At 39.0% G+C, this 19,648-nt stretch overlaps 2 protein-coding genes across 7 annotated transcripts in view; one reads left to right on the top strand and one right to left on the bottom strand.

Moving 5' to 3' along the window:
• ryr3 (ryanodine receptor 3) overlaps window positions 1-19,623 on the bottom strand; it is a 117,721-nt gene extending 98,098 nt beyond the window's left edge. Inside the window, exons 1-2 of the mRNA XM_040125358.1 lie at window positions 19,533-19,623; window positions 3,234-3,353 (exon numbers count right to left, since the gene is read on the bottom strand). Of these exons, the coding sequence (XP_039981292.1) occupies window positions 3,234-3,353; window positions 19,533-19,580 (168 nt within the window). The 5' untranslated portion in view covers window positions 19,581-19,623. The remainder of the gene's footprint in view (window positions 1-3,233; window positions 3,354-19,532) is intronic.
• Window positions 1-19,648, top strand: part of fmn1 (formin 1) — a 65,123-nt gene that overhangs the window by 8,403 nt on the left and 37,072 nt on the right. For 4 of the 6 annotated variants that reach the window (XM_040125339.1, XM_040125336.1, XM_040125334.1 and 1 more), the window contains exon 2: window positions 670-911. The gene's annotated coding sequence lies outside the window, so the exon portion shown is untranslated. Of the gene's footprint in view, window positions 1-666; window positions 912-19,648 lie in introns of all 6 variants that reach the window. The other 2 variants (XM_040125337.1, XM_040125335.1) reach the window with 1 other exon arrangement.

Raw genomic sequence — 19,648 nt, 5'->3', positions numbered from 1 at the left:
CATCCTGTTGCTATAAATACTTACTAGGGCACCAGATCTGCAGCTGAAAATAGTCCACAACAAATATAATTTTTTTTCACATGTTTAAGTGAAGTACAGTTCCCAGCTCTTTTAGGAGAATTGTTAGATTTTTATATTGTTAAAATTAAAGAATATATATTCATGACCCTTTTTTAAGGATTTACAGCTTTAAGGAGCAATGGGCGTGGGGCTGAGAGCCACAGACATTGTAGGAAAGTCAGTCAACACTCAATTGGTTTTGGTCTTTTCACGGGATATGTTGACACTAAAAAGAATAGGGAATATCACCAGCCTTATCCTTTAATGCAATCAAAACCTCAACAGAAATAATCAAAACAATGTATAAATAGTTATGATAACAAGGATATGAGCTAAATTTTTGCAGCAAGATGTTCCACAACTTAATCTGATTTACATCATCCTGAGATGTGATGTCAGTAGTTTTTTATGTATTGTACATAAGTCACTGCGTTCACCAGAAAGAATGACGGCACAACTATAACTGAAGCCTACAATGTGTCACTGTAGTGAATCATGTGGAACAAGACAAACATTAAATTTAAAACTCTGTCTCGGGACTCTTCTTTAATTGGACCTAATGACTCCCTGTTTCACTCTGGTCTTATTTCTCTCTACCTCTGTCAGCAGCAGGCAGCCAGGCTTCATTAAAGTCTGGGAAATGAGGAGTCAACACCTGGGATCACCTAGCAGATGACAGCCCCTCCCTTCGTGCCAAACCACAGCCCTCACCCTCGACACTCAGCCACATTTCAAACCCAAGGAGGCCCGAAGCATTTTCACTGGTACCAAGGTGACAGGAGAGAGGTGTTTGTGACGGGCTGCGTATAGAGCTCTGCAGGTGGTGCCCTCCAACTGAACAACAGTTCCAGGTGGGTGAGCAAAAACATGCCCTCACGTCCCCAAGGTTTATTCACAGTCTTACTGCTCAGTGGCCCAGTTAAAATCAGGCTTTACTTGATATCCGCAGCTCATAAAAACGTCTCAACCTGGCAGTGGAGAGTTTTTACAGTTGTGTTCGTAAAGTCGGTGTGAAGCAAAAATTAAAGCAGCATATCATAAATATGCATTTATATGCCGCATTGTCTGTCCCGCATACATCTGCATTACTGACTGACAGTGAACTTTCTCTCCCCATTGAAATGTCTCAGAATTAGCGCTGAAAATGTTGTGACTAATGACGCAAACAATGATATACAACAATTCCTATTAAGGAACATATTCTCTAGAGCCATTATCTCCTTCATTTCCTCATGTCTTTTTTTTTTTTGAAGACCTTACAGTACATTTTATCAGACAGAAGATTAATGAGACGTGATACGGAGTACTGACAGCTCTGATGTGTTGCCACAGACAGCAAGATGCAAATTCACATCATTCAGTCGTGATGGGAAACTTCACTCCTCTATTAAACAAAACAGAAAAAGTGCTCACAACCATACTGTATATATCACAGCTTTTGCTGTTTTGTCTGTCCGGGCTACACCAGTGCAGACACAAGTGCAATATCCCTAACTGACCTCATAAACACTGTCACTTGTGTTTGTTGGGATTCTTGCCAAACTGGAGGCACCACGGCCTGAACTGAACCTGGATCGCTGCAGCGGGGGGGGGGTGGTCCTCTGTACCACCAAGGCATCCATTTTGAGATTTTTTATTTATTTATTTTTTAATCTAATTAGCTGTATTACACCACAGAGCCTGTACAGAATCTGTACTTTCTAATCCACCCCCATTATTTGACAGGACAGTTCATCTCAATAAGAACGGGTGGAAGAGAAAGAGGATAAACAGATGGCTTTCAGTGAAAGAAATCACAAGTGTCTCTTTGATTTACACGCTTGTCAAGGAGAGAGACTGCCAAAGAGAAAAACTGGACTACAGAAGTTATTTGTATGCAACAATCATTTGTGCATCTATTTATCTATGCATGTTTTTCAAATGAGGATAGGTCCCAATCTAGTTGTTCAAAGATCCAATTACTGGGAGATGTAATTAATTTTTTGAAAGGGGACACAAACATAACACATGCTAATGCAGCTTCAACAGTTTGTGTTCATATTTTATCAGAATAACATCATCCTCCAGATTAAGGAACTACTGATCAGTTGGATTAAACAATGAATGAAACCAGATGTCTAGTGTTCACAAAATTAAATGTCTGAAAATTCATATTTAGGTCAGTTTCAAGAAGTTAAATAAGCTGCACTTAGTTAATTACATTTCAGGAATGTCTCTGCTGAATATGACATTAGCTGTTGCAAATCCTCATCTCATCATCAAAAAGCAGCTCTCCGGATTCAACATGGTGGGTGTCCACTAGCACATTCCCAACCAGGGGTACTTAAACCACATGGGGTACTTCTGCGGTTGCCAGGGGCACATGGAAAGATTGTGCAGTAGCTCAACTAATTAAAAAAAGTAAAACATGTGATTTGGTTAAAGGAAATCCACACAGTGAGTCAGCTATAAGACCTGAGCACAACATGTTACAATTAAGACTCCTAACTAGTTAGCTAGTGAGCAGAGAAGTTGAAATAGTTGGCTAAAAGTAAGGATAAATGTTGAAATAGTCAACTGAAAGTAAACAGTTTATGTAGCTGAATGTAAGGTGAACTGGTTGAAATGGTTAGCTAAAAGTCAATATTTTAAATCGTTAGCTAAAAGTAATGAATAAATGGTTGAAATGCCCAGCTTCTGCCAAGTCATAGTATTACAAAGGCAAACCACACCAAACAAAACCTAAATATTAACAGTGCAACTGTATGAAAAAATAATTATGGTAACAATTTTATAGTTAATAGTGTTTAAGAACATCAAATTTAAAATAAATTCAAATTAACATGATTCAAACACGATGGGTGGTGTCAAAGAAGGGTTACTGGCGCTCATCTAATGGAGGTGTGGGGTTATACAAAGACAAAAGTTTGGGAACCTCTGCATCAACATGTAAAAAATGAAAGTAAAGAAAAATCTATGCATTTCCAGCTTGAAAGACAGTGGCCATCGCTAGTTGTCCACTGAAGTATTTTCAGACGCAAACATCTCCAAAGTACTGCCCTACCCTAGAGGTCATATCCTTTATAGCTGCTATAGCTCTCTGTTTCATGCCAAACTGCCACTGTCATTTTTTCACAATATCTACAGCAGCCTTAAAATATCAAATTTTAAACAAAACTGTGCGACATCCTCACCTTAGCTTCTGATGTTGATTCCAGGTAACATATACGGTTTCCGAGTCCCTCGACAGCCAGGCAGAACTTTCGATGCTCCTTCTGGATGGTGGCCACACTCTGGAGCACCACCTCATCATCCTGCCAGAGGAGAGAGGAGCATTAAAGCCAAAAATATTCAGTAGTGACCTCTTAAAAAAATAAACAAGACAGGACAAGAAGAAAATAGTCTATGTCAGCTCAATTATGTTGCTTCCTTTGCTCCCCCTGTTTTAGAATCCAAATATACTACAGCTCAGGTTTTTAAACTGAAACCCCGATATGTACCTTTGACCTACAGATGTTACTGCTGCTAGTGAAACTTAGATAAAAGCAGCAAACAAGATAAACCCTTGTACATGTACATTATGGGGTGACTCAGTAGCCTTAAAATCAGTTCACATTTAATTGTGAATGTACCGAGAGATCCATCACAGTAAAAAAAAAAAAAATCTCTATATATATATATCTATATATATCTATATATATATCTATATATATATATAGATATATATATAAAATAAGAAATGTCAATAGGATGAGAATAGGGGTAGGTTTTTCCCAATATTTTTGTCATATATTGATAAATTGAAATAACACCTCCTCACAGGATAACAAGATGGGGGAAGACCTTTCTATTCCACCAGACTGTTCTGGAAATCGAACAAAAGGTGCATATTGCGACCAAGATGCTCTAGCAGATAAACTCACAATGAGAAGAAAACACACAGAGCAACTGTTGTCAAATTAGAACAACCAACCAAATTTAGCAGCAAGAAGAGGAGTACAAAAACTACATTAATCATAGCATTGAGGGCAATCCAGCTTCGAATAATATAATTTCTAAACCTGGTATCTCTGTGGGAGGGAGGAAGACCTCAAATCAATCAGTGAAACCAATAAGTGAACATCTGCATCTGTCAGGATGGAGAGGGTCAGCCTCTACTTGGCAACACACACAGAGATATTGATTTGTTTGTATGTGTGAGTGTGTAGTGTGTGCGGTGTGTGCATGTCTCCTGCCAGCTCACGTCCCACACTAATCTGAGCTGATGGTTGCCATGGTTCTGGCTCCCACCTCCTTCACAGCAGCATTAATTCAATAGATTTAGATACAGACTGCACAGCACCCACAGACTCAGGAGGCAAGATAACAGACCCTGACAGTATTTCAAACGAGAAACTCTGAAACAAAACTAGAAAATTTACTCCAATCGCTAAGTAAACGCCACCGTGTCAAGAAAATAATTTAAGAGAGTTTTTCAGTGTACCCAATTATAACGTCCTATGTTTTTCTGCATTAGAAAACATTCACTACCATCTCTTGTATCCTCCAAACAATTGGAAACAAGAGAGAATGTCTCAAGCAGAATCCAGGACAATTTTCTGGAAATTAGGGCATATTTTTCTGTTCTTTCACAAGATGTGAAAGTTCAAACAGACACTGTAAGAAGACCAAAGTCATTCTCTTTGTTTCAGTGTTCTTGAAGATGCTTCATTTTGTGTTGCGCCACAAATTAGATCCTCAGTCTTTCTGGTTTTTATATGTGGGAGGTGTTCAAATTCAAAAAGGTACTGACTGGACTGTCTTCTCCCTCAACAATAACACACTTTAAATTAATTAACCAAGCAATATGAAGCTGTTCTTGTGAAATCTTACACAAAAAAGGTATTAGCCAAAGGCTAGAACAAATCAACATCTGTGATATTGCTCAAAAGTATAAACACTGACCCCTGTAAATAAAGCACAATAAAATTGAGTAGTTGATGTTATATGAAAGGCACTTATATCTTATTGTAAACAGAATCTTAACATCTTATAACAGATTAAGTCATTTCTACTTCAGAGAGGTAATCACTATCATCCCACAGAAACACTGCGTAAAGAGAAAAACATGGATCAAATTGATGAATAATCAAATTAAGGTTAAAGGAGCATTTAGTGATTTCAACATCAGCTAATTACATCAGAAGCTAATTAGAGCAGATCCAGTGAAAAGGCAAAGTTTTTGAATATTAGGGATGGATCAAAAACATTTTATTAAAAATGTAGTATATTTTGGTCAGTCTACCTGGAAGCACTTTTAATGGATATAATTAAGCACAGTGGAGTTAAATTTCATGGCGAAGTAAATGAGTGGCTGAGCTTGCACAACCGTCCATTCCAGCAGCGCTTTAAATACCCCCCCACCCGACTTTGGGCTTCAGGGTGGTGATTGCTGATAACATAAAGCATCAGCGTTGCCTCCGGTTCACCGCTGCGGCTTTTCTTGTAGTTGTGTGATGGAGGAAACTCGGCTTGTTGTTTCTTTCTACAGACAGGGAAACTCAATGCGTGCAACAGGATGACCGAAGACTTGTTACCTCTTTAAAATCATATAAGTTAATCTCTTTCTTTTCAGCTGTTTGGAATTCTGTTGGCCCTATGAAACAAGGGCCAGGGGCAGGGAACCATTACTTTCCGGACATACTATATGTACGTGTGTATGTACTGGAGGAAGCCTTTCTTAAGGCTTATTGACAGGCTAATGGGGGATTATTAGTGTAAAATGATGCTATTAAAGTGAGCAGTTACACAAAAAGTTGTATTTCTCAGTATCAATCCTCGAAAGCAGCAGTTAAATCCAACATGTGAATCTAAAATGCTACACCACAAGCTAGCTGTTTCTAATACAACAGTCCTGCCTGCCTTCAGTGTTCAACATTTGTCAAACCTGTTTTAGAGTGAAGTTGATTCAACTGTATGGTCATTTTGAAGGATGTAGTTTGTTGTACTATTAAATTGTATTGTTTTATACTGACAGGGGTTTCAATTATTTTGTCCACGCCATTTATAGTAATGAGGTTAGGCTAAATAATAGAAACACCTCTTTCTATTCAATTAAACAACACCACAAACTACAGCCCCCAAAATGATCAACACATCTCTAAAACAGTTTGAACAAATACTGAACATTTATACCCTTCATGAAGGTATGGTTTATTGCAGGACTGTTGTATTAGACTGCATTAGTTTTAGCTAGGTGTACCTTTAAACTGCCAACTGAGTGCATATTCATGCATACTTGAAAATTCAATAATGGCCAACCACACTGAAGGACTCAGACGCAAAAAAAATTTGATTTTTTTTTTTTTTTTCTTCATTTCATCATTTCATTTTGATAGTGCAGCTTCAGAACCAGAAGTGTTTAGATTTGCATTGGGGATCAAAACACTATTTAGACTGGATGCCATCCAGTCATCTGAGCAGTGTGAAGCAATGGGAGGAAGAGCAGAATAGATGATACTGCCAACATCGTTCTAAATAAATAAAGCAATAGGAGACACTGTTTATGGGATGGTTCGATGTCAAGAGTGGACGCATAGTGGCATTATCTCGTAAATATCCAATCGTTATGTTCAAATCTCAAAAACTAATGAAATGGTAATGTGTACCTACAAACACTTTCTGTCACTCTTTGCAACCCTGACTTGATCCTTAGCCAGGGAATCTGGTGAATCTGTAGCAAAGTGATCCTCGCGGCAGCAGTGCAACCATCTGCTAAACAGCTAAAGACCACCATCGGTACTATGTATAGGGTCCTGGCCTGTGGCAGGAGGAGGAATTAAGTGAGGGTTGGGTGGCTGCTTTACCCAGCCTCCAAGGTTAGAGCGGGAACTTGACCCTGCCCCCTCCCAACACAACCCCACCCATCCTCACTACCCCTCGATATCCCTCTGATTCCTGCAGACCCAAAAATTCTCCACTCTAACAAACAAAGAACGTTTTCCGATCCAGAGTTTTTCTTGAACGACCACTGGCACTGCTGGATGGAACACTGCTCCCCAAAAAGACCCCTCAACATGTCCCCACTCTTGCTTTCCTTTCTTTACCTCCTCTTCCTTCAACAAGCAGTTGGCCTCTGTGTGCCCTAAGAGACAGCGACAGGTGTGTTACTGTGTGCGCGGCCCGATGCATCCACCAGCGGAAACCCGAGAACTCCCGATGCTCCAGCATGCCAAATAAACTCCCACAACTCACCCAGCGCTGCCACCAATGTGAACTTGAGAAAAGGTGAATCTGTTCAATCCTTCAGCACTGCTATTTTGACACACATGCTTTGCACATGCTCCGTGGAGCTCTACAGGCAAGCTTTGAAAAGGAATAAAGGCAAACAAAGGTTAAAAAACTGAAGGGAATAAAGAAAATTCCAGCACATTTCTCTCCTTGTTCACACTGTCTCAGAGAGTTGTCTGTCTAAATTGCTCTGACTGCTCAGGAGTCGGGTTTCTCATAAATGTCAGGCAGGGTGCTAAGTACAGGTTAAGCCACATGTTTTTAAGCAAAGCTTAGCGTAGCAACATGGAGATCAAAGTAGTTACAGTGTAGATGTGTGAGAAGTATAACCTGATAAGCTGGATAAGGGCTGATGCTGGTGCCTTTCAGAGCAGTGAGATTCAAAGGGAATACAAGAATTTTTAAAACGCCCGTATCCAGGGATTGTGAAAAAAATGTACTTTTTTTTTAATCCCAAACTGATCCCAGCTAACACAGATCTAAAGAATCTTTGGATTCACAAGGGATCTGTCAAGGATTAGCACATGACTACAAATAATTAAGTTATTAGTCAGAAAAGCTCCAACCCACTGTTTAAATTTTTAAAACCTTGTAGGGCCTTAGGGAAGGGGAGAAATGGTGGCAATGTGAAAAAATGATTAAAAGGCATAAAGAGAACCTGACTGAGTGCAGTGAGAGTGAAGAATAGAACTCGAAGCTGAAAAAGAAACAGATGAGGATATAAACAACAGAGAGAGACAGAGAAGAGGAATGAGAAACTGACTTTTTTTTTTTTTTTAGCAATTTAAATTTTCAGTCTACTGCCATACATCCAGTTGGCCGTTTATTAGGTCCAGCTAGCTACAACTAAAGCAGTCTAATACAACAGTTCTGTAATCAATCCTGCCTTCATGTAGGTTACAATGCTGTTTATTCAAATTGTACGATAATGTTGGAGGATGCAGTTTGTGGTGCTGTTGAACTGTACTGCATTACACACAGGTGTTTCTGTTACAGTTTGGAACAAGCACAAGACTTTGTTTATATCATAAATAGGACATCTGCTAATTGGAACATATATTAACAATTTTTCCAATGTGGCGATTACTCGATGAATGGATCATCAGAAAATTAATGCGCAAATATTTTTTTACTAAATTAATTGTTCTGAGTAATTGTCTCTGGTTTCAGCCTCTCAAATGTGAATCTTTTCTGGTTTCTTTAGGCCTCTATGATTGTAAACAAAATAGATTTGGGTTTAAGACTGTTGGTCACACAAAAACATGACATTTAAAGACGTTCACTTGGGCGTTAGGAAGTTGTGACGGGCATTATTCACCATTTTCCGACATTTAATGACCAAAAAATTAATTGAGAAAATAATCGATTAGATAATTGATGAATGAATGAAAGTAGTCGTTAGTTGCAGCCGTAGAATAAATGCCACTGAGATGTGTGACCTGACAGAAAAAATAATAATAAAACAGCCTTTCTTTCTGAACACTAAACAGTAAAGTTCATTGAAATGAGAGCAGTTAAAAAAAAAAACGGCATTCAATTCTTGATTTTAAACACTATAAGCTGTTGCCTTATTACAGTTTTCACAGACAACTTGAAACCACAATATCTATTCACTCCGAAGTTTAAACTTCCACCCCTTCCCTGCACAGTAACAATTCATGATCTACTCAACTCTGTTGCTTAAGCAGCAATAGCAGTTACACTGGGCCGCTAAATGTTTTGAGTCATTTTCTACAAAAGCTAGACTCCTTTCTATCATAAATGCTTAATGAGGTCCTTAAATGATTGAGATTTAGATCCATGTCTTTTAACCAAGCTGCCATTTAGCTCCAGAATACAAAAATGAAGCGAACATGAAGCTACAGTATGTCCTGCCTTCTGTGTAAATTATTTAGTAATATTTTACATGAACATACAACTTCACAGTGTTGTTCAGAGAGGGATGGAAAGCCAGCTCAGTGAATTTTTTCCAAGCTTTGCTGTCACCCCACCTGTTTACCTTCTGAATGTTTGTATGGTGGCCAGTGCAGTCACTTACTGTTCCTGCCCTGTTGTCATTATTTGGTCACTGTTTGCTTTTCTCCTTTCTCCACAAGACGCTGCAGTTTCTGAACTTTGGCCGGTGTTTGATTGTTTATTTTTTTCAGTTTTTTTTAAAAGACAGATTTAGTAAACACTGGTAGATTTTTTTCTAAAAAAAAAAAAAAAAAAAAACTCAAATTCTGGGGGGTCACTCAAGACAAATGTCCTCACTGCACTGGTTTGATAGCTTGCTCGAGGACAGACTTTCAAGTCATTAGACTACTTTGTAAAGTACTGGGCGAATTGTTTCTAAAACTCACCGAAGGTTTTGCGTTTTGTTTTCATCCAAAAAAATGTAATTTTTAACTTTCTGCAGTTGATCATAAAGCCTCAGAGAATCCTCAAAGATACGTCGCGGAAGATCTATATATCTACTTTATATATATATATATATATATATATAGATATATAGACATATATATATCTACTATAACTCACAAATTGTGTGTAGACATACTGTATGAACATACATTATATGTGTGGGTGGGCATATGCAAATGTGTATGCATATGTGAAATGACAGAATGAATAATGCAGCGCACGTCTGAGCTCTGCATTAAAAAAAAAGAAAAAAGAAATACAATTCCACAGTCAAGCAAGTTTTGCCCCGCAGTCCACTGTCATGGATCACAGACTCGAAGATTTATATGGTGTTCTTATAACAAATTGGATTTTCTTGGCTTAGTTTGTATGCATATTGCTTTAGAGCGGTTTCAAAGAATAGGGCCCTCCATGCATGCAAAGCTGGGGCATCCACCTCAGCAGAAGCGCTGAGAAATGGGCGTCCTCTGGTCAGGGACTCAGCTGGACCCTCTCTAAAGTCCATCATCCTGTCTGATGAGACAGACCAGACAAAAGGAGGATGTAGTGGGGTGTGAGGAAGTAGAGAGGATTGCGTATGTGTGTGTCTGTGCCTGTGAGGTGAGAGAGCGTAGAACAGTCAGAAAGAGAAGGGCAGACATCAGATGAACTGAAGGCGTTCACCTGAGGCAAACCTAAGCCTTTCTTTTCTCCCTCCTAGCTCTAAGCTCCTGACCCAGGCCGACAGTTGTTTTACACTCCATCCTGTCAGTCCTGCGCGTGTCCAATTTTGATGCACACTTAAGATGATTCTAGCTCTCATGCTACAAAATCCTCAAAAGACATCAACATGATAAGGCAAGCACTTTTTCTTCAGAATAGATTTCACAGAGGTCAAATTTTCGTTTCTCAGACATACTAAGTAGATATGGGTCAATAGAGGACCTGACACAAGATATATTCAATGAGCATTTAAGAGTTTTGCAATACATCAGTACCAGTCTGTGACAAGGTAAACCTCCCTCTCTACAAGGACTGGATCCATCAAGCTACAAGATGTCATCTCTAGACGCAGCTGCCATGGCTGGATGCACACAGCAAACAGAAAATGTTTTTTTTAGGTTGTCAGTGGGCTTACTGAAAAACTAAACATGAGTGAATTATTAACAAAATGACAAATGGAATCATGTTTTCCTAAAGTGATACATCCTTAAATCCCATCTTGTCAGAAAGTAATTTAAATGGGATCAGTAATTCAAACAATGGATTATTTGGTACCGGTAATTATGAAAAATTGGGTGTGGAAGTGATTGACTGCTTGAGCCTACCTTATTATTACTACGAATTGCCCTTGAGCAAGGCACACTGCGCCAGCACTGTTCAGTGACTATATAGCAAGGTGTACTGGTTACTCACCATACATTACCTGTTCAGCACCAAACAGACAAAGCTAGAGATTAGCTGGTGAAAATAGTGGATCATTTAGCAGCTATGTATTTTCCCTCAGGAGTTGGTAGAGACCAAAAGTAGAGCTAAAAGAGAGAGAATATTGGACTTACATTCACCATGTGGCCAGAAACACTACTCCAAATCAATGACATTATTTCACGGCAACTGCTAGATAAGTAAATGTGAAACTGTTTGCTAACAAGTTTACCATATCAACAGTAACAATGTCAGTGTTTGTTCCCAACTGGTTTCCCCTGCCCTTAATTGGCCAAAAAACAACAAAATCAGCAACATAAAATATTCGTGACTAAATGAACGACTATAATAGTTAAAAATCTGCTTAATCGAGACTATCCTCCCCTAAAAAACAACTCCACAGGTCATCTTTGCAAGCAGCTTATTACAACCCATGTTTACTTATTAATGTTAAGCGACCTCTAGCAGCCGCATATAGTGTGTATATATAGTGGATATATTTACACACCCAGAATTTGGACACTCAGATAAAATGGCGTAAGGGTAAATGTAGAGAACTATATAGCAAATAAGGAGTGATTTCGGACACAGCCAGTCACCAAATAACCCACCAACTGAAATCAGATCAAAAGAAAAGCATAGAGAAAAAGGAAAAAAACAGAACATCTCTTAGGTGACAACCAAATTTGTCAGATCTTTGGCAGAAAATATTCAATTTTCAAAAGCCTTTAAAGTGGATTAGTAAAGGCTACAAACAATGTTAACTGGTCTCAACAAGAGAAACATAATAGCCAAAAAGCTGACAACAAACTGAACCATGTTTGCATTAAATGAAAATGAACAGAGTGACCTGAGGGACACTTAAAGCGCTAAGTGGCTCACCGTCTGCACCTTCTTCAGTTGATTAATGAAGGTAATTATTTGGGTTGAGTCCACCCACACTGCTGCTGCTGCTCCTCCTGAGATTCTACGACTAACTCTGCCTGGAGCTCCACAGAAATATGAATCGCACAGTTTCCTGCTGAAACTGAAATATCAATGCACTAAAGATACAAGCTAAATTTATTTGTATTATTTGTTATGATATGAAACTTGACGTACAAAGATTGAAATGATATTGTTGAATAAGTGCATTTGGAGCTACTGACTCAAACAAGGTATTGATTTTGATATTATAATGCATCTATAATTAAATCAGTTCCATTCTTTGCATTTGTGAGACAGCAAAAATAGGCCAAAATAATTCATAGTCAATCTGGATAAATATGTAACATATATGTAGGTAAATTATATCCTTAACGTTGCTGGCTAATATATTATTTTACAGCTAACACGTTTTTCCATATCGAAATGTAGTGTCTTAGGGAATGAACACTTACATAAGGCCTGCAGGTTAAGACACACCTGAGGCCACACAGTAGCTGAAATGACAAAGAGCATTGTCCCAGCTCCTTCATAATTTATGTGTGTTTCATAAGCATTACAATTTCAGTTCAAGGTTGAGGACATGGAATAATGCAAAGATAAGACTTCTTTCTGGAAAACAAAATACCACTGTATGATTTAGACCTTTTCTACAGGCCAAAGCAGCCAGAGGTGAATAAAAACCTCACCTTTTAATAACAACATTTTATATTGTTCTAATTCATTATCAACTTCATGTTCATTGGTGGTTTAATAAAAAGCTTCTTATTTACTAACAAGTTCTTAATCTTTCCTCTAAATCAGCTTATTAAAAGATTTTCAGAAACCTTAAAACAAATATACACTTTAATCCAACTCCAAAGGAGCTCATCTTGGATGAAATATTTAAACAAATAATGTCAGAGATGTAAGGTCAGATGATCAATTAGACTGTTATTTAACTATACAGGGTAACGACCCTTTAATATCTAATTTACAAATGAAAAGTACCGGAGCCCAGATTGTGATGTCAGGTGCTGCCACCTTTTAAGTCAAGGCTGTGTAAATGATGGGGACGGCAACAGCCTCACTGTCCTTCAGTACTGATGACTGAAAGAGCCGGAGCTGCCAGAGAACACTCTGTTGCATTCCCTTCACAGCCTACTTAATCAATATAGAGGAAACCCTTCCCAATCAATTTAGATCAAGCTGAGGAAGTTTCACCTGAGGCTGTAGGACAATGCTACCACTTCTCTCTCTCTCAATGTCTCTTTTTCCAACTCTCACTGAAGAGGGAAACTTTGCAAGGGCATCAAGTAGTGCAATATCATAAATGCTGCATACTGGAATGGTGGCTCGATGACTTATAGAGAGGGTTTAAGTTTTCTTTTCATGTAGAAATTACGAGTCCATGGCGCTCCTTACGTTTGATAATTCCAGGTTCTGTCTGCACACAGTTGGCATAGTTGAGATATCTGAGCTCAGTTTCTCAGATGAGCCCATTTACATTTCATTCTTCTACAGTACAACTTCCACAGCCAATTCCTCTCCTTAGACCTGCTGTTATAAAACTTTTTAAAAACGCTCTGGGAGGCATGCAATGCCACCAGGATAATATACTGCAATTTTTGTTGTTTTGTCAAATATGCAATGTTTTTCTCCAACAATGCTCTAATAGCAACAAAGAACCATTATGTTTAAGCAACTGAGAGCACATGTTTATGGTGAAAATATTGTTATTTATTAAAAATGTCCAGTCTGGCTCCTAGTGTAAAAAGGTATATAAACTCTTGTCTTCTATGTCCGATTCAAATGCACTGTTAATTTATCTACCACCACCCCAACCCCATCACCCTTTCTGCAATGGCACTTTATTAGTAGTGAACAGTATTACAACATACATGAACATTATGTTGTAGGAGACAGAATCAGTCAGGATTGTCCACAGAGATGGCTTATCATTTTCATATTTAGCTCTTTCGGTTTTGTTTTCTTTTCTGCGATGTTTCAGTGTGTAGTAGTTAAACATCTCTCCAATGAGTGTTGAATTTTATTACACTCTGCTTCTTGACAATCACCTGACATCTGCATAAACAAGTGCAAGACTCCTGTAGGACATAATCTTTCAAACACTTATTAAAATATCCATTTCACTTGGATCCTTGTGAGCTGGGGCAGTTAATATCAAGTTGGGGTTGACCCAGGGTCTTGTTTTTATCCCTCCTCATTTTCACTGACACTTGAGGCCACTCTTGTCATACCTTGTCAACCATTCAGCCAGTTATATCAATGAAACTTAACCAGACCTACCATCATCATAACAATCATCAAACCATAAGCTTACACTCTTCATCCCTTAGCGCTGGTTTAAGATCCAAACCTGGGGTATGAACTCTTTACACGGTTCAGACAATAATATCCAACCATTCAACTTCGTATTACCACGGTTCACTTCCCCCAAAATATCCATTGGCAAGGACTCCATTTTGCATGACCATATTGAGGACGTGTGATCAACCAAAAATGCCATATGTCAAACCTTAAGCAATAAACCTTGAGCAACATGTTTCATTCAGCATTAAAACCTAACCGACCATCTAAATCTCTATAAATAATCACGCCTGTCAGTGCTCAGCAAACTAGAAATGTACTGGGGTGTATCACATTGATTTGTTTAATATATTTGTCAGTGTAGTGCAACATTAGAAGGCGTACTGACACTGTCGATTACTCTGACATATTAGGTTTTAGAATATGCTGTATATTACTGTGTGGTATCAAGCATGTGATTTCTAAGTGCTACTTTATCCCTATAAAAATGATGTTAAAGTGTCACTGGTCTTGTGCTGCCCCGACTCAAGCACTACCCCTGGAGTGGTTTAGTGCCAGGGGAGCGGAGCTGTATGTGCTGTGGAAGCATCATCTTTAAAAGGCTAAATTTAAACCGCCAGAGTGCTCGCCTTGGTATGCAGCAGGCTTCCAGAAAAAACATAAATTCCAAATAAGTGTGGAGGAGCTACTGGTGGATTGCTAACCTCGATCGCCTGGTTTTAAAGGTGTAACAGTAGCTCACCTGGACAATGCAGTTTAAAATAAACTTATTCTTGCAAAGTATGAACCTAATATCTCTGAAAAGTCCATGATTTAAAAAAAAAAAAAGCCTCAATTTACCGTTAGCTTAACCCCACCCCACTTAGTAACTGTAGCTATGCCTGCGAATCTTTTCATTCTCATACAGCACATGTGTAGTTTACATATATAATGGAGGAATATTTACCACTTCAAATTCTTAGTTTCAGAAAGAATGGGTCCTTAATTTCAGACAGAGGTAAACGAAAACAAAAAAACTGGATTTTGCAGGCTAGAAATGACAACTCCGCTGCTGGATTTTATCAGCTATAGTAAGCTAGCTGATTAAGCTAACGTTAGTGCCATGGAGAAATAGTTAAAAAGACTGTCTCCAACTGTTTTTTTTTTTAGTGTTTCCTGCTTTACCTTTTAAAACAACATCAAAAACCTATACAAGGGTCCTAATACAGATGCACTTGATAGCTACATACATGACATTGTGGTAAGTAAGCAAAAAGTAAGCATCTTCAACAATTCATCCAAAACACTGATATAAAAAAAAACGTGTTTCTGTTGCGGGGTAGAGGGTAGTTACTCCCAGTATTATGGGTGTATGACAGGAAGAAAGAGAGGTCAGATTGTATTTCATTCTAACATAGTCCTGTTTGGCTTCTTAACTTACGCACTAAGGAGCCAAGCCATAAAAGCTTTTTGGACGAGGACTAACAGACGCGTTTGGCGAATGTAAGACGATCTCAGGTAACGTTGCTGTAGTATAAGTTTCCCTAAATCAAACTAAAGCAGGACAATGTATCCCATCCTCTACAGTTTTGTTGATGTGTTTTTCGCTTTGGGGAAGATTTAAAAAAAAAAAAAAAAAAAAAAAAAAAAACACACACAACCCTTTGAAAACCCTTTAGGCACCTAACATCATTCTTACCAGCACCACATACATATTTTGTGTGAGGAGAAATCCAAAACTTGACCAACGTGCCATGCCTACTTAATGTTGCTATTATTGGACACTGGCTGTTTGTGGAATAGGTTGAGGCAAACATTCAATGTCAGCCTGACCACATTCAAATTCTACAATTTCCAATAAAACATGACAACAAATTAATCACAACAATGCACTCCAGTGTCTGTTCAGTTAAGAAGAAACGTAATATTTCTTTGTTTAGCATAATATCATTGTATCAAACAGCAACAAAATCAATAAGCAACATTACACCGAATAAAACAGGTGGCTACACATCATTATCTGATGACACTGCAATTAAGAGTTCTCATAGTACTGCAGTTGGAAAACTGAGCAAATTAATTGCATATTTTGTGATTCCTGCATATATTAAATCCAGATCAACGTTGTTTGCATCTCCAGCATACTACGCAGTAAAAGCCAGAGCTGATCAGCATTTGCTTGACACCAAAATAAACGGTATTTTGTTACCGTTTTCACACATACTGAAGAAAGACAGTAAACAATCTTAAACTTGATCTTTATCTTGAGTTGATTACACCACGCCATTCCCGTTCAATTTTACTTAAAAAGAAAAATCTCTGGAGAATTAATGAGCTGTCCAAGAAAAGTTGTTCCACATCAATGAGCACTGAATTTTTAAATTTATTTATTTATCTTGCCATAGATGATGAGTGTTGGTGCTAAATTTAAACTTGTGTATCTCCCACATCAGAACAGAGGAAAAGCTCACCTACAGAACATTGCTGTTTTCTTTGATAGAGAAGCTCTCGTCGCTGCCAGCTTTCCCAACGTTACACATCAACAGCAACGACTGTCCACGCTGAAACTGAATCACAACGTCTGGACCTCGGTCACCGCCTGACAGTAGTAATGATACACCAGGATTGTTTTTATCAAGAATGCACTGCTGACCACTTAAAACTCATTTTAACAGATTATTTCTATTAAATACCTGATTTCGAAAAAAAATACAAAACCACAACAGCTGCAAACTCCACCACAAACCTACCTTTAACTATAGTTTCCTTTCAAACTAAAACAAAATGTCCATATAAAATGCTATAGCCGCAATTGCTGACAAATCAATTAAACAGTTTCCCTCCTCCTCAAAAGACATGCTAGTTGTACACAGGCTTATTCCATAATGTTCAACAGATTGTAATATAGTGTATTTCAAGGGCACGTTTCTCTCGCCACTGAAGTTTGATAACAAGGGGCCTGTAGACCCCGCAGGAAGTCCCCCTCTCAAGTTGCTGTTGTCATCAGATAACCAGGATGCCATTGTGACAGTAGAATCTGAGAGGCCTGGGTCAGCATATAACTGCCATCGCAAATAGTAAGAGCTGTTAAGTACAGGGATCTGCCTGCCACTAACAACCAGCCAAGCATTCAGGGGTTTATGTATAGATTAACAATATTGTATATATATCAACGTCCTAAAGCCACAAGAGAGGAACATGCTCTTGTTAAGGTTCAGCTAAACCCAATGGACATCATTGGAAACCAAAACAAAGGCAACTGCACTTAATTCGATGTTACTAAAAGACCACACCAGCATGTTTGCAACTGCTGTATATTGCCATCTACGGCTCTGGAGGAACCTTTCCAAAGTTTGAGATCATTTCAGTTTCGGCTTGATACGTCAAATTTCAAGCTAGCTGTGTGGAGATTGAAAGATGCGGTTGTTTAGCAGGCAAGAAGGGTCTGATGCAAGAAGCTGTCAAGTTGCATAATGGGAAATGTAGGAATTTAGGGTTTTGAGGGGGCGTGACTCATACTAGAGAGACTAAAAGTTAGCTCTGCTTTGATTTGACTCTACCAAGCATTCCCGCTTAATGGAAGTGTTATACTAAATCACTGGGGTACCCAGTTCCAGGCAGCCATTGGTTTCCATTGATTTTTGTATGAAATTAAAATTATTACCACACCCCTTGAAACTTGAGTTATGTAATCACTCACAGATACCAGGTGTATGTTCTGATTTTTGTCAGTTATTTTATGGTGGCAATATAGCTTACGTACGAAATAAGTCTGCAATACATGACCCCAATGCAGCAATGTAAATTGGATGACAAACAATGCAGACTTGATGTCCCCTGTAATGGACTACACAACACAGGTTCCAACTGTGTGGTAGTAGATTTTCATATTGTACAGAAATGAATGGAAACAAATGGTTGCCTGTAAAATAAAATACTGTAAATCAATTTTCCTAAATCACGGTAGCATTGTGTGGAAATTGGTTACTTGTGATGTACAGTAGAAGCAATTTCTAGTAAATGGAAGAGGCATGCAAAACCACCAGAATAGTCCTATAATTAACACCAAACCTTTGTTTGGAAAGCAACAGATTCCACCCAGTTGTATAATAAAGTCTCAGTGAAAACAAACAGGTGTAACATGAGAAAAGTTTAAATCCATGGGGATTGGAAGAGGTGGCTCAGAGTTCTCCAGCGGTCCCTGACAGGACCCAAGGTCTAGAAAATGACACCAGTTAGAGGATAAATTCAGTTTAAAGGTTACACAGTTTTACATGTGCGTAGTTCAAAAAACCACGAGCATCTACCTCAGTGTCTCTCAGGGTAAAAAAAAAAAAAAAAAAAAAAAAATCAAAGTCTTTATTGAGAAGCGTGGGGCATGAAACCAGGCGTACATCCCTGCCGTGAGGGCTTGCCCGAGTCACAACCGAGTCTCGAGTCTGACTGCTCTCACTGCCACAAAGCCTCACGAGGCACGAGAGGAGTAAGACGCGCGCGCGGTCAAGCAGCCGCGATAGATATTCCCACCGCGCCAACATACAAGCTGTCATATCATTTACAAGGATAACTGCCGTGCAGGGACACCGTGAGCAATCTGCGTCAAACAGCTAAAATAGTCATCGCGGAGGGTGGGCTTGCGCGTGAGCACAACTTATTGAAACTCTTCTCCTGGAGGTGGAGAATGCATCCATAAGAAGTCATATATATATATGTTTAAAAACAAATAATGAATAAGTGTTGTTGCTGAAGGCGTTCCTGAGAAAAGCAGAGGGATCAGAAAGCGAGGAGGGGTGGAAAATAAGGGTGGGGGGGGGGGTCGGCATGTGTTACGAAATGGCAAGAGGCTGTGAAGTCATTTTTGCCCTTGCACCTGCAGACGGGAGTCTCATTGAGATTCCGCCCCCCCCCCATCAAGAGTCCTGTCGACAGGTGCGCCCGGTCCGTAGGCTGCAGCGCGCAACCTGCGGCAACTTCCCAAAAAAAAAGAAAAAAAATCGTCATTCGTGCAGAAGCAAAGCCAAAATTAACCACTGACGATGCAGTAAAAAAATAAATTGGAAAAAAAAAAAACTTCCACAATAATCCTTGGATCGGTGATTTAGTTAACTGACGAGCTGTCTGCTGCCTCTCAAAGCGTTAATTGGCCTTTGGGAAGTGAAGAACACGCTATGAAACAGCTCAGCCATGAAATGATCTTTACTTACAGTTCTCAAGAACTGGATCTCATCTTCCCCTTCTCCGCCCTCAGCCATGGCTGTGAAGGAGCCTGCTCAGACTCTGGAAGCCACCGCTGACTGCCGGCAGAAACGCGACGCTGTGC

Source organism: Xiphias gladius, chromosome 4 (genome assembly GCF_016859285.1).
Source record: "Xiphias gladius isolate SHS-SW01 ecotype Sanya breed wild chromosome 4, ASM1685928v1, whole genome shotgun sequence".
Taxonomy (NCBI): domain Eukaryota; kingdom Metazoa; phylum Chordata; class Actinopteri; order Istiophoriformes; family Xiphiidae; genus Xiphias; species Xiphias gladius.
This window is presented reverse-complemented; position numbering and strand designations above follow the sequence as displayed.